This window comes from Haemorhous mexicanus, chromosome 8, assembly GCF_027477595.1.
Source record: "Haemorhous mexicanus isolate bHaeMex1 chromosome 8, bHaeMex1.pri, whole genome shotgun sequence".
Lineage (NCBI taxonomy): Eukaryota > Metazoa > Chordata > Aves > Passeriformes > Fringillidae > Haemorhous > Haemorhous mexicanus.
Window position 1 is genome coordinate 150350 of NC_082348.1, and position 12503 is coordinate 162852.

The 12503-nt window shown below is 37.1% G+C and overlaps 1 protein-coding gene across 22 annotated transcripts in view; it reads left to right on the forward strand.

The window, feature by feature from the left end:
- Positions 1–12503, forward strand: part of BAZ2B (bromodomain adjacent to zinc finger domain 2B) — a 117083-nt gene that overhangs the window by 98112 nt on the left and 6468 nt on the right. For 16 of the 22 annotated variants that reach the window (XM_059852370.1, XM_059852387.1, XM_059852378.1 and 13 more), the window contains 9 exons: positions 2280–2523; positions 4131–4193; positions 5391–5535; positions 8148–8812; positions 9320–9596; positions 9751–9906; positions 10371–10531; positions 11410–11720; positions 12098–12233. In XM_059852370.1, the coding sequence (XP_059708353.1) occupies positions 2280–2523; positions 4131–4193; positions 5391–5535; positions 8148–8812; positions 9320–9596; positions 9751–9906; positions 10371–10531; positions 11410–11720; positions 12098–12233 (2158 nt within the window). The remainder of the gene's footprint in view (positions 1–2279; positions 2524–4130; positions 4194–5390; positions 5536–8147; positions 8813–9319; positions 9597–9750; positions 9907–10370; positions 10532–11409; positions 11721–12097; positions 12234–12503) is intronic. The other 6 variants (XM_059852386.1, XM_059852388.1, XM_059852389.1 and 3 more) reach the window with 3 other exon arrangements.

Genomic DNA, 12503 nt, shown 5'->3' on the forward strand with positions numbered 1-12503 from the left:
TGAAAAGTACAATGTTCAGAATTTCTTTGCCTTGGTACTACCTACTGCTTACATGCAAAAATTATGGGGAAGGCATGAACACTAAGTCAGAAGGTGAATTTTCCTTCTGTGATCTAGTAAGCATTATAGATCAGATTAGAACAAGCTTAAGTAAATCATCTGGTTCTCTGATGGGCCACCCACTCTTTTTGTAGGTCAGTGGACTTTATGATTCTCTCAGTAGTTGCAGGTTTGGTCCATACCTGAAAGTGAGAAAGACAGAACAGCTTCCTAAGTGAGGGTTTTCTTCTCTCAGTGAGCCATATATCTAGGTAGCAGCAGAAAAATCATGTTACTTTTTGAAATAACTGTACATTTTTAAAGTTATGCTGGCATTGGTCTCTGCCTCTGCACTGCTTTGAGTAGGGACTGCTGCCTTCTTCTGCTTGTGGTGCTATCAAAGAAGAGCATCTTTGGTTCATTTGCATGCTTGAGAATTTGCAGTATCGTGCAAGCTTCCTTTAGTGCTTGACAACATTACATCTTTGTTTTTGCTTTCAGCAAAAGTAGCCTTTTTTGTTTCTTCTGATTTCCTTTAGGTATATGAAAGAGGTGTTGGCAGGTCATGGAACCTATGCTTGCCAGCTTTATTACTGAGTTGTCTTCAAGATTATCTTAGTGTATGTAAATTGTCTCTAAAATCATCCAGCACTGCAGCTTACAATCTGGTCATTAACTAGTGGTGTTGGTAGTTAATTCCTGTTTATTGGCAGGAATTTCCAGTCTACATGAAGAGGCTCGAAGTTATCCTCTTGAAAAGGAAATTAGTTTTCTAAAAAACTTAATAGCCTGAGTGGTATTGATGTGCAGGGAGACTGATGGTTTTTGCACAATACCTGAAAATGTTATTTGCTTCCAAATTCACTGAAAGGCCTGAGATTTTTTTAACATATTTTAAATCACTAAAACAGGTAAACATCCGCTTGATATGGAAAAAATAAATGTATAAAACTTAATAAATTCTCCAGTGGATTAACCAGTGCATAAAAGCCCAACTCAAAACAACAGCAATAGCAAAACCATACCAAGAAACTGAAGCCCAGCAGTTTTGAAGCCCCCTTGATGATTTCTTGGCTAACAGTCTTTTTCTAAAAAAAGTGCTGCTCCCAGTTGAACAGTGACACCTTCGCTTCAGTCTGTGCTGTTGAGAACTGGCTCTGGTTATCAGCGTTTTAAAAGGCTGGTCCATTTGTCAGTATTCCCTGGAACCAGTACTTGGACAGCCCTCGTTGTACTTGTAGCCACTTGCTGTATGGAATATTGTTCTGTAGGATGGGAAGAGAGAGGACTACGACAAGGAAAAATTACGTCCTGGTAATTGTGTTTGTCGTTACCGTTCTGCTTTTCCCATCCTACCTTCTTCAGTCATCTCTTTAAAAATCTTTGTCTTTTCTACACGTTTATGAATCTCTTCTAAGTCAGTTGCGTTTTTGGTCTGCGTGATAAGTGACTGGTTCAGCCTGGCTATATACACCTCCTGTGGTTCAGCATGTTTGCCTGCAAGCTCCCTGATAGGTGGAACTGTAATTTTTGCTGTGTGGAATCTTGTCTTATAGGGGTTTTATAGAAGAAGGAGGTCTACTACAACCATAATAACTGGTATGTAAGTTTCCCTTTTCTTTCATAAAAGGAAAAATGACAGAGTAATCTTTAGTAGTTGAGGTGACTAAAATTCCCCAGGAAAAAAAAAAGTATATCTTAGAATAAAAAGCTCAGCTAAAGGACTGAAGTCAAATGATACTTAAAGTTCATAAAAATCTCAAAATAAAAAAATGAAGAAAAAAAATTAAATCAACCTGCTGTTGCCATGCAATGTATGTAATTTCATACTTCCAAGTGAGGATTTTTGCCTTTTCCTTCCTGACAGGTATTTTGTCATCATGTTCTTAACGCATTAAATAAAAGATAAATAAGTTGAAATGGTTCTTTCTTCTGTATCGTCTTTCCTGACTTCTCAGAATCCCTCCTGTGTTTCATTTCTTCTGAACAGTTACACAGTAAGATTGACCTGGGAGAAACAAAGTCTATTCAGAACGGAACCACGAGTAGTAAGGGTTTTACAGCATCAGTTTTTCTTGTTGACTAGTGACAATAAAAATTGAGAAAATACAATTGAGTGTCATGATAGAAGCTGTAATTCAAATCTGAAATGTATGATTTTCTTTCAATCTCATAGGAAGAGAGGTATGTTTATGCTACAGCCATAATCCATAATTTCACCCTTTCTCATGTGTTCCAAGGCTTAGAATCATTCATGCCAAGAAAACTGGTAAAAGAGATGCTGCGGGGAGTGGGGACGGTGGCGAGGAACCCCATTCCTTGGAGACACCTGCGCCCGGCCGCAAGCGCCGGCGGAAGGGAGGGGACAGTGACTACGACGACGACGATGATGATGACAGTGATGATCAGGCAGATGAAGATGATGAGGATGAAGAGGACAAAGATGATAAAAAAGGAAAAAAGGCAGAAGTTTGTGAGGATGAGGTGGGGAGTTGTCAGTATAGTGAAACTTTATTTGCAAATAAGCTAAAATTTGTTTTCCTTCTGTTTTTCTGTAATATGGCACTGTTTCCCAAAAATGTTGCCATAAAAAGGAGGGAATAATAACTTACTTCCAATGTTTTAAATTTTTATTAGTTTTTATTATTTTGTTAACTAGAAAATGAACAATGCAGTTACCTTTAACATTCTCTGTTTTGAAGCTTGAGTTATCCTCTTGTGCATTTTTTTCACAACTTCCCCCACATGGTCACTGCCTGACGTTATTTGATCACAAGATGATAAATTTTGTTTGTCACTGTCTGATACAATACAGGAAGTATCAATGAAAGATTTTTACCTTGTTGAGATGGTTTTTATTGGAAATGCACAGGCTTCCACTGGATGGAACCTGATACAAGGCACAAGCAATAGAAAATACTACATTTTAAAGCACTTGATGCAGCACTGGGTATTTTCTGTTTGCCAGAAAATGATCCATTCATGCAAGGTTTGAAGATTTTTAAGACTGCTTGAACAATGCATGTATCCAACATATGTGAGCTCAGATGTTTGCATATGCCCTTAATTAGAAACACAGCTAATTTCTAGTGTAGGAATAGCCCTTTGTGCTGTTATTGTGAATTTATTTCAAGTACTAGAATTTGTATGAATTGAAGAGACTATCTTAGAGGAACAGCCCAAAGTTCTTAAAAATAATTCAGAATTTTTAAAAGAGTAATATTTAGATTTCTAATCTCAAGTCGATCCCTCAGTCCTTCTCCGTCTTGTGCAATCTCCTGTGTTGGTGCGCTGGGCGTTTCATAGACAAAATTTCAGTAACAGAAATTAATTTTCTGATCTACCAGAAATTCCATTGCATTTGTGTTCTATGTAGTATTTCAGGTGGCTCTGGTACACTTTTACGAAGCCAAGAAATACAAGACTTGTATCTTATGGTGGAGATAATTTTGACTATATTCTTTTGGAAACTTACTGCTATCTCCAAAGGTTTTTTTCAACTAAATTAAAACTCTCGTCACAGAAAAGACTCTAAACAGGCAAGAAGAAGGCAACCACAGACTTAATCATCAACTCATTCCTCTTAAAAAAATCAGCAGGATTGATGCTGTAACTTTTATAGCACAGTTATAATTTAAAGTAGCTCTACAATTTCATGTAGACATTGAAATAAAATGCAGATGTGTACTGACCAAAGACTTACTGATAGGATTTTAAGAGATGCCATTATTTCATGCATGAGAAACACTTAAAATTATTTTGACTATCTAAAAAGCTTCATAGAAACTAAAATTATATTCTGTAGTGTTGTGTTCATGCACAAACTGAGTTACTTCCAGTTTTCAGCAAACATGACCTTTCTTCTTTTTCCATGTCTGGGTGATTTAAAAAGATTCAAGGTGTATCCTCTTTTCAGTTGTGTTGTTGCTAGTGAAATACATTGCACAAGCACACAATTTGAACTTATTTTTTCTCTTCAGTATTTTCCTCTCATTTTCTGTTACATCTTTTTCCTGTAATAATGATAAGACATAGTAGTATGATTTTATCCTGAAATAAACATGGTGTGACAGTATATTTGGTGATTATAGGATGATGGGGATCAGACAGCAAGTGTTGAAGAATTAGAGAAGCAAATTGAAAAACTGACAAAGGTGAGAGATCATTACTCTTTTTTCTACTACAAATGTGATCACTTAGTGTTATGAGTTAGTATATTAAACATAAATTTCCATGCTCCAAGGTAATATAAATTGAAATAAGTATCTACTCTTGTTTTGTGAAAGTGTGAATAATGCTCCGATTCATGACACCTGAACTGTGAGTTTCGTCAGGTGGCACTAAGTAGAGGTCACTCAAAAGGCACTTAATAGTCATAGTTGATAATATATTTGCACTTCAGAGAAAAAGGTAATTTTTATCCAGATCTACTTCACATATTCCTGTTTATTGATCATAGAAAGTCAGGACAAATTTAGTGTATGAGAAGCAATGGCATCAGTTTTACAATGGATTGTTGTTCTCATGCCCTCCTTTTCAGGTTGATTTCTACCATTGTGCTCCAAGCCAATACAGAACTGTCTGGGCTTCACATTTTGAAAGAAGCAGCAATAGAATTGCAAGAGAAGTGTAAATGAGAAAGATGTAATGCTGTAGTTAGTGGTACTCATGGCCCATGTTTTTATCGTTCCTATTAGAAAATTTGTCATTTAAGACTTCTTGTGTTGGTTTCTCTCATACTCCAAATTGCAGTAAATTAGGAGTCCAGGATTCCACCTGACTCCCATCAGTGTCAATTTATCAGAGCAAGAACTGAATAAACTAACTGAAGTTCTTGTTGACCCCCCTAAAAGAGCTGTGTTATGTTTATTTTTGTGTATTGTTGTTGTCATTCTTTTATGAACAGTTAAAATATCTCACTAGTCTCCCTTAACAGTTGCATTATCATCTGTCTTCAGGGCTCTGTTTACCACTTGCTGATGCTGTGAAATTATTAGGATTTCAGCTGTTCTCCTGCAATGATATCTTTCTTTAATCCACCACTTTTTGTGAGTCAGCGATAAAAAGACAAGGTGCACCATTGCACTGTGTTTTTAGAGGTTAAACCTAGCCAGGAAGTGCTTTGGTGGATTTTTTTTTTGAAGGAAGTTTTGTAAGTAAAATCATCAAGGCAGTGATTGTGAGTAGAATATCACACAGATGCACACAGACACACCACTATCCCGAGTCTCTGAGAGGCCCTCCTTTTCTGACCCTTGAACTTCTCTTCAGTCTAGCAGCCAGATGTTTTCTGTAAGAATGAGGTTTTTTTCCCTCCCACTGATTTATAATGCTCTCCCTTTTTTAAATAGCAACAAAGCCAGTACAGAAAGAAGTTATTTGAAGCTTCCCACTGTCTGCGTTCAATGATGTTTGGTCAGGACCGTTACAGGCGCCGGTACTGGATCCTGCCCCAGTGTGGTGGTATTTTTGTAGAGGGCATGGAAAGTGGTGAAGGTAAGAGCCATAAATGAGTGGTGGCACACAGAGGCATACAAGGCCAAGACATGCTGCCCATCTCTGGAGGTGCTGGCTTTGTGCAGCAAGGTCTTCACTCTCAGCCAGATGCCCTCAGGCTGCTGCCAATAGAACTCTCCCCTTAAGTGGTTCTCTGGTATCTCTTTCTGGTTATGAAAAATCAGGTAATACAAAACAGGGATTGGTATTTTGGAAGTTTTCACTTGTTATACTTCTACATGTTATGCTTTTACCTGCCTGCAGAGTTTCTTGATTCTGAACTATTTTACCTTTCCCTATGGCAGTGATCTCTGTGTATGAAAATCAGGATGACCATAGAATGCAGAAAAAAATTTCCTCCTCAGATTTGCTGCAAATGCACAGACTATTCTGTGCATGAAGATATGATAGATGTCTGCAAAAATATGCCAATTACTGTCATACAGTGAAGAACCTTGTTTTTTAATAAACCACATGATTTAGTGTCTATATTTTACCAATTGATGTTTCTTAAACCAGCAATTGCTGAAATCACTTTGCTAAAACTAAAATGTAATTTTGGGCTTGTGACAGTTGTATATTAATTGTGGTTGAATTTCTTACACACTTTTATTTGGATAGATGCAGAAATTATGTATTAATCTGACTTTTTTGTTGGTATTAGAATTTTTAAACATAAACCTTCATTTTGGCCACAGAGAAATCCTTTCTAATTTTCATATATATGAACCATAACCTCATTTGTCTCACATTTTTTCCTTCAAAAAATAACAAGGAAAAGATCTGATGCACATCAGAATTGCATGATCTCATGAGAATTATATCATTCTAGAGAGCTGTTTAATTAACTGTAACACTACAGCATAGTAGGAAATTTGAGCCTGGTTTGTGGTCCAAAAATAAGCCCTAGAACTTCTCCCAAATGTAATCTTGGTGATCAAGTTCTCTTTCTAAAATGGGTAGCATAAAAAGTACTTTCCTTTCTGTCTCTTGCTCCGCATTGTTATGCTCTGTGTTAGGAACGGTTTTGCACAAGTAGCTGCATACAGAATGTGCTGCTTGCATTTCTTTGGTTTGCTGTATTTCATTATATTTTACCCAGATGAATTCCCAAACGCTTTGGAAATGGTACAAAAAGAAAATAGTTTACATATACTTACCTGTCTTAAAATAGTAAAAAAATGCATACAAACCAACCCACACAGTTTTAGCCAAGAGCTGTAGGGCAAACCTCTGTTTTTAATGTTGTCTTAATGAAAGTTTACTCTCCCTGAAAAGGAAAACTGATGTATTCTTATATTCTCACCTACCTCCTCTTCCCCTCAGCTCTTAGTTTGCCCTCTTTATGTAAATTCTACAGTTTATCTGTTTCTAATTCCGTAACCCTAACCCTAAACCTTGGAAATAGGAGACATAAAGTCTTGAATGGTCTGTCCATTTAAACAAAACTTCTCTATCCCTTTTGTGTAGTCATTTTCATGTTTATGCTGATTCCTAAATGGTTTGTAATTTGATACAGACCATGATTGTGAACACATTTTGGAGTTTTAATAGGAGGGGATGTAACTTCTTTGTAGAAATTACAGTTTTTCAAGAGCAAGTAAATATTTGTACATGCGCTTGCCATGAACTGTAAGCCATGTGTTTATTTGTGACTACCATTTAGGATGAACATAAAATAAGGAGTTGGATTTTCTACCTCCTTCCCCCTATGCTAACAGTTCTCTATTTAAAAGCATTTTATACTTTTAAAGATCTTTTGTCTGAATTAGCAGTCAGTATAAGGATAGAAGAGAAATGGTTAAGAAAGACTAGTAGTGCAAAGAAGAGAAAAAAAAAAAAGTCTTTTCCTTTCATAAAAGCTAGATCTTCAGATCTTTTGCATCTCCTGTGTTTGAAGAAACTTGTGGTTTTTTCATCAGCTTCTGCTTACTGTACTTTAAATTGATTGGATGTTAGCTGTCTGCTTAGTTATGTGGCGTTCCAGTCATTCTGGGTGGCTCTTGAAAGAGTATTAAACTTCATAGACTGCTGATATTGTTGCACAGTTAAAGTTGTTAATGATTTGTATTGAAAGAAGTAAAATGTTTAATGTTATTTTGGTGTTTGGGAAATACTTGATTTTGTAAAAGGAATTTTGGTTCTCCGTTTCATAGTTGGCTGTGTGTTTAATGAAACGATCAGTTGCAAAAGTAAACTTAGGGCTGTAAACATTGCACTCTCTTGATATCACCAGAGAAACTTCTCGATGAGGCATGCAGAGTCCTGCAAAAAGAAAGCTGGCAAAAATTTGTCCCTTTCAGAGACTTTGCACTGGCAAACTGCTTCCGATGTAGTACTGGATAAATCCAGTAGTGTGTTAGCCAGGTTGAGGTGATTTTTCCTAGAGGTGTTTAGTAGTGTTTAAATCTGTATGCCTAGAAACTTGTTTCCTTCTGCAAAGTGTGCTGTAAAGTGAGAAGGTATTTCATTAACAGCAACAACAGCAAAGACATGGGAATCTTACGTGTTGAGCCAAAAACAAAGTTATTTTTAATTCAAACTAGGATTATAAAACGTTCATAAAATAATTGATCTGTTACAGGTAATTGGTGTTTCTTGCACCTTTTTAGGTCTAGAAGAAATTGCAAAAGAAAAAGAAAAGTTAAAAAAGGAAGAAAGTATGCATATCAAAGAAGAAGAATTTGAATCAGAAGAAAAATTGCATTGCTTAGCTACAACTCACTGTGAGCAAAAGGAAAATCTGAAAGAAAAGGACAGCACTAACCTGTTTTTACAAAAGCCCGGGTCATTTTCAAAATTAAGCAAACTGTTAGAGGTAGCAAAAATGCCACCTGAGTCTGATACTATGTCCCCGAAACCTAATGGCAGTGCAGCAAATGGCTGCACATTATCTTACCCAAGTAACTCAAAGAACTCTCTCTGCAGTCTTCAACCCCCTGCATCACAAAGCTCCATTGAGAAGCCTGAGTCTAATAATCTTTTCAGTCCTAATGCCAGTGGGACAGGAAAATTTTACAGTTCTCCACTAATTCCAAATGATCAGTTGTTAAAGACTCTTACTGAGAAAAGCAGGCAGTGGTTCAGCCTGTTACCACGGGTGCCCTGTGATGACACTTCAGTCACCCACTTGGACACACCAGCTACTACAGCTCCACTCACTCCTCAGTCACATCCACCATCAAACTCACCGTCACCTGTTCCATCTCCTCTTCTGGGCTCAACCTCTGCACAGAGTCCCATGGGATTAAGTCCTTTTGCATTGTCACCGCTGCAGGTAAATATATTAATTTTTGACTAGCTTGAATTTGCAGACTTTATTTGGGCAGGATGTCTGTTTACACAAATTATTTCAAAGACCTGCAATCATTATATCTGCATTTCTTTATTTTTTTTCTATTTCTAAATGTTAGTAACTAAATACGGAAACTTTATAATACTAGATTATGATGTATCAAGTAAGCCAATGTATGATATTTTGTACATGCATATCAGTAATTAATTTGGCTTTTAGAGTGTTGGCTACTGGTATTAAATGAAAAGTAAGTAAATACAAACTAGTTTTTGGAAGTGTAACACACCAAACCCTCCCTTTAGAAGCTATTGTTTTTTAGCATTAACAGGGCCCTCATAAGTATTACATGTCAGTGTTATATTAGTTTTTCTGAAACTAATCAAAGTATTGAGTAAAGGCTTTCTTTGTGTTTTGAGTATTGTTTGACAAATAGCATCCTAATCATAATTCAGGTTTCTTGGTTATAGTAATGGTAGTTGTGCTTTGTAGCAGATGAAGACAGGACTACCTATAATGGGACTTCAGTTTTGTGGATGGCCTACAGGAGTTCTTACTTCAAATGCTCCATTTCCATCTCCTTTACCCACTCTTGGATCAGGGCTGGGATTATCAGAAGTGAATGGTAACTCATTCTTGGCATCTAGTGTTCCTGCAAGTAAAAGTGAATCACCAGCACTCCAAGCTGAAAAAATAGCTTCTGTCCCTTCTACAGCAGCTGAAGTAGCCAAGCCTGTAGATTATCCTAACCCAAAGCCTATACCAGAAGGTAAGTGTAATGCAACAGTAAGGTGATAATTTCTGCAGTGTCTCTCTCATGTTACAATAGTTTTAACAATTTGCCTCTTGATTTTCTAATCTGATCATGTGTGATCACATAAAAAAAGCACCTGCAAAGTGTTTATATGCTTGTCTTGATTTAGAAATGCAGTATGGATGGTGGAGGATTACTGATCCAGAGGACCTAAAATCTTTGCTTAAAGTGCTTCATCTCAGGGGAATAAGAGAAAAGGCCTTACAAAAGCAGATACAGAAACACATGGATTATATCACTCTGGCCTGCATCAAAAACAAGGATGGTATGTAGTTGATATTTAATGTACACAGGGTGTTGGGTCATCAGACAACAGACATAGAGCTCTCCTGGGGTATGTTTAGCAGGAGAGTTAAAGTAATGGTTGGAGAAAAAAGGTAAAGGTATCCTCATCTGTAGCTGCATTTTCACCGTCCCTGTTCTGGAAACGTACTGGATTAGAGAAATGCCATGTAATGTAAATAGTTCTAGGGATATAAATAACCTTCTTAAGCTCTGGTAACCTTCTGAACCTCTTTACATCTCTGTAACACTTGGCCTCTCCTTCCCCTTCTTGCCCTTAAAATGAAAGTTTGAAAGCATACAGAATTTGTTGTTAATATTGGGTATTTTAAGAATAGTATACTTTCACAACAATTCTTCACCTGGAGTGACAGGTAAATAAGCTCGAATTTACCAGTGCAGTTGTAATGTTAATTAAAATAATAAAAATGTGATTCTCAAATACAGTTGCAATTATTGATATCAATGAAAATGAAGATAACCAGGTAACTCGGGATGTTGTGGAAAACTGGTCAGTAGAAGAACAAGCTATGGAGATGGATCTTGCTGTTCTTCAGCAGGTGGAAGATCTAGAGAGGAGAGTTGCATCAGCTAGTTTACAAGTTAAGGTAAAACCAACTTTCAGTAAAATGTCTTTTTAAAATAAGTGATATGAATTTAAAGTAGATAGCAGTCTTTGTGTATTGGTAAGTGCTTTCTTATTCCATCCTAATTGCCTACAAATGAAACAAATGCACTGTGCAGTATCATAGAGATTTGTGTTTGAAACATTTTATTACAGTTCAGTCTTCAGCTGAAGATGCTCAGAATGGCAGTTCTCCTACAGTGCAGTTCCATATACATTTTGTTAACCTTCTCTGAATGCAAAGACTGTATTTCACAGAGACTGCTTGACTCTTGGGTGGGTTGCCACAGTTCTGCCTGGTTTGTGTGATTTTTGCTGTTAATGCTTTCAGAAATGGCTACAAGTGCATCAGAATAATTTGCTTGAGTATTGTAGAGTCATGGAGAGCATGTAATGGTTATGAGTGTGATACAGTTAAGAATTCTCTGGATTTTGGAATTTTTCTAAGGTGGGTGTAAGGTTATCAAATTGTGTATGTTTGGCTATAGTACAGGTGCAGTGTTTGGGACCTAGTTTTTGACGAGATGGATGTTAATTTCCTGTGTCCTGATACTGCCTACTGAACAGGTACATCTGTTGTGATGTTTCAGCCAAGAGAACGGGATGCTTCACAAGGGGATAAGAATGCTGACTGTTGCAGAAAGGTTCCTTTCAGAAAGTCCAGTAATGCTTGTGTTTCTTGATTAATTATTTTAGTTCTCTGGATATTTTGGAAAATGTCTCTACAGATGGATTACAAGTAACCAAGATCTACTGGAAACAGCACTTCAGTTACTTAGTTTGATTCCATAAAACAGTTCCTCTGATTACGCACTGAATTAACAGCAACCAATAAATGCCCAAACCTTTCTATTGACATAGGGTTGGCTGTGTCCTGAACCTGCATCAGAGAGAGACGACTTGGTATATCGTGAACATAAGTCAATTACTAGATTGCACAAGAAGCACGATGGAGATTGTGCTGGAGGCGGAGAAGGCAATGCCAGCTCTCTAGAGAGGAGGAGTGACAACCCTCTAGATATAGCTGTAACCAGGCTCGCTGACTTGGAGCGGAACATAGAGCGAAGGTATCTGAAGAGCCCCTTAAGTACCACCATTCAGATCAAACTGGATAATGTGGGCACAGTTACTGTCCCTGCTCCTGCACCATCTATTAGTGGTGATGGTGACGGGTAGGTTATTGAGATTAACTTGAAAAATTATTGTGCTTCTTTGCTAATTGGAGCCTATTTTCTTATTGCCTGTTATCTATGTACTTTCTTGTATGTCTGTGATCCATATGGATCATCTTATTCTGCATGGTGCTTTGTAAAGAATTTTTTGTTATGTTTGTTAATAATCTTGCAAATTTATCTTATATTTAACTGGTTGTGACTAAGCTTTGAGGCACGTAGCCACAGTCTGTGCACTACATGAAATTTAGTTGCTTAAACCTTATTGGCTGTGTATGTTTTGTCATTGCTTGGCTTTCAGTGTGATGATGATTGTCTCTCATTTAAACATGAACAAACAGGTGTGACCTACTTAATTTGCTTGTATTTTAATGCAGAACTGAAGAGGATATTGCTCCAGGGCTAAGGGTGTGGAGAAAGGCACTGTCAGAAGCACGCAGCGCTGCCCAGGTAGCTCTGTGCATTCAGCAGTTACAGAAATCAATAGCATGGGAAAAATCCATTATGAAAGTTGTAAGTATCTGAACTGTTTTTGCTATATCCTATGTTCCAACTTCAGACATTTTAAGTCAATATATTTCTTACTACTTCACATGAAACCTCACAAAATTAAACTGTGCATTGTGCACAGATGAATAAGCCTGATGGAAAAGACTGTCCCTTGATTGCCAAATTCAGCATCCTGAACTTGCTAAGATAGAAAGCTCTTGTAAATGGTTACATTATTTAAGATGGTAATTATTCTTTGACGATGACATCGAGGTGAAAGTCATCTCACTCCAT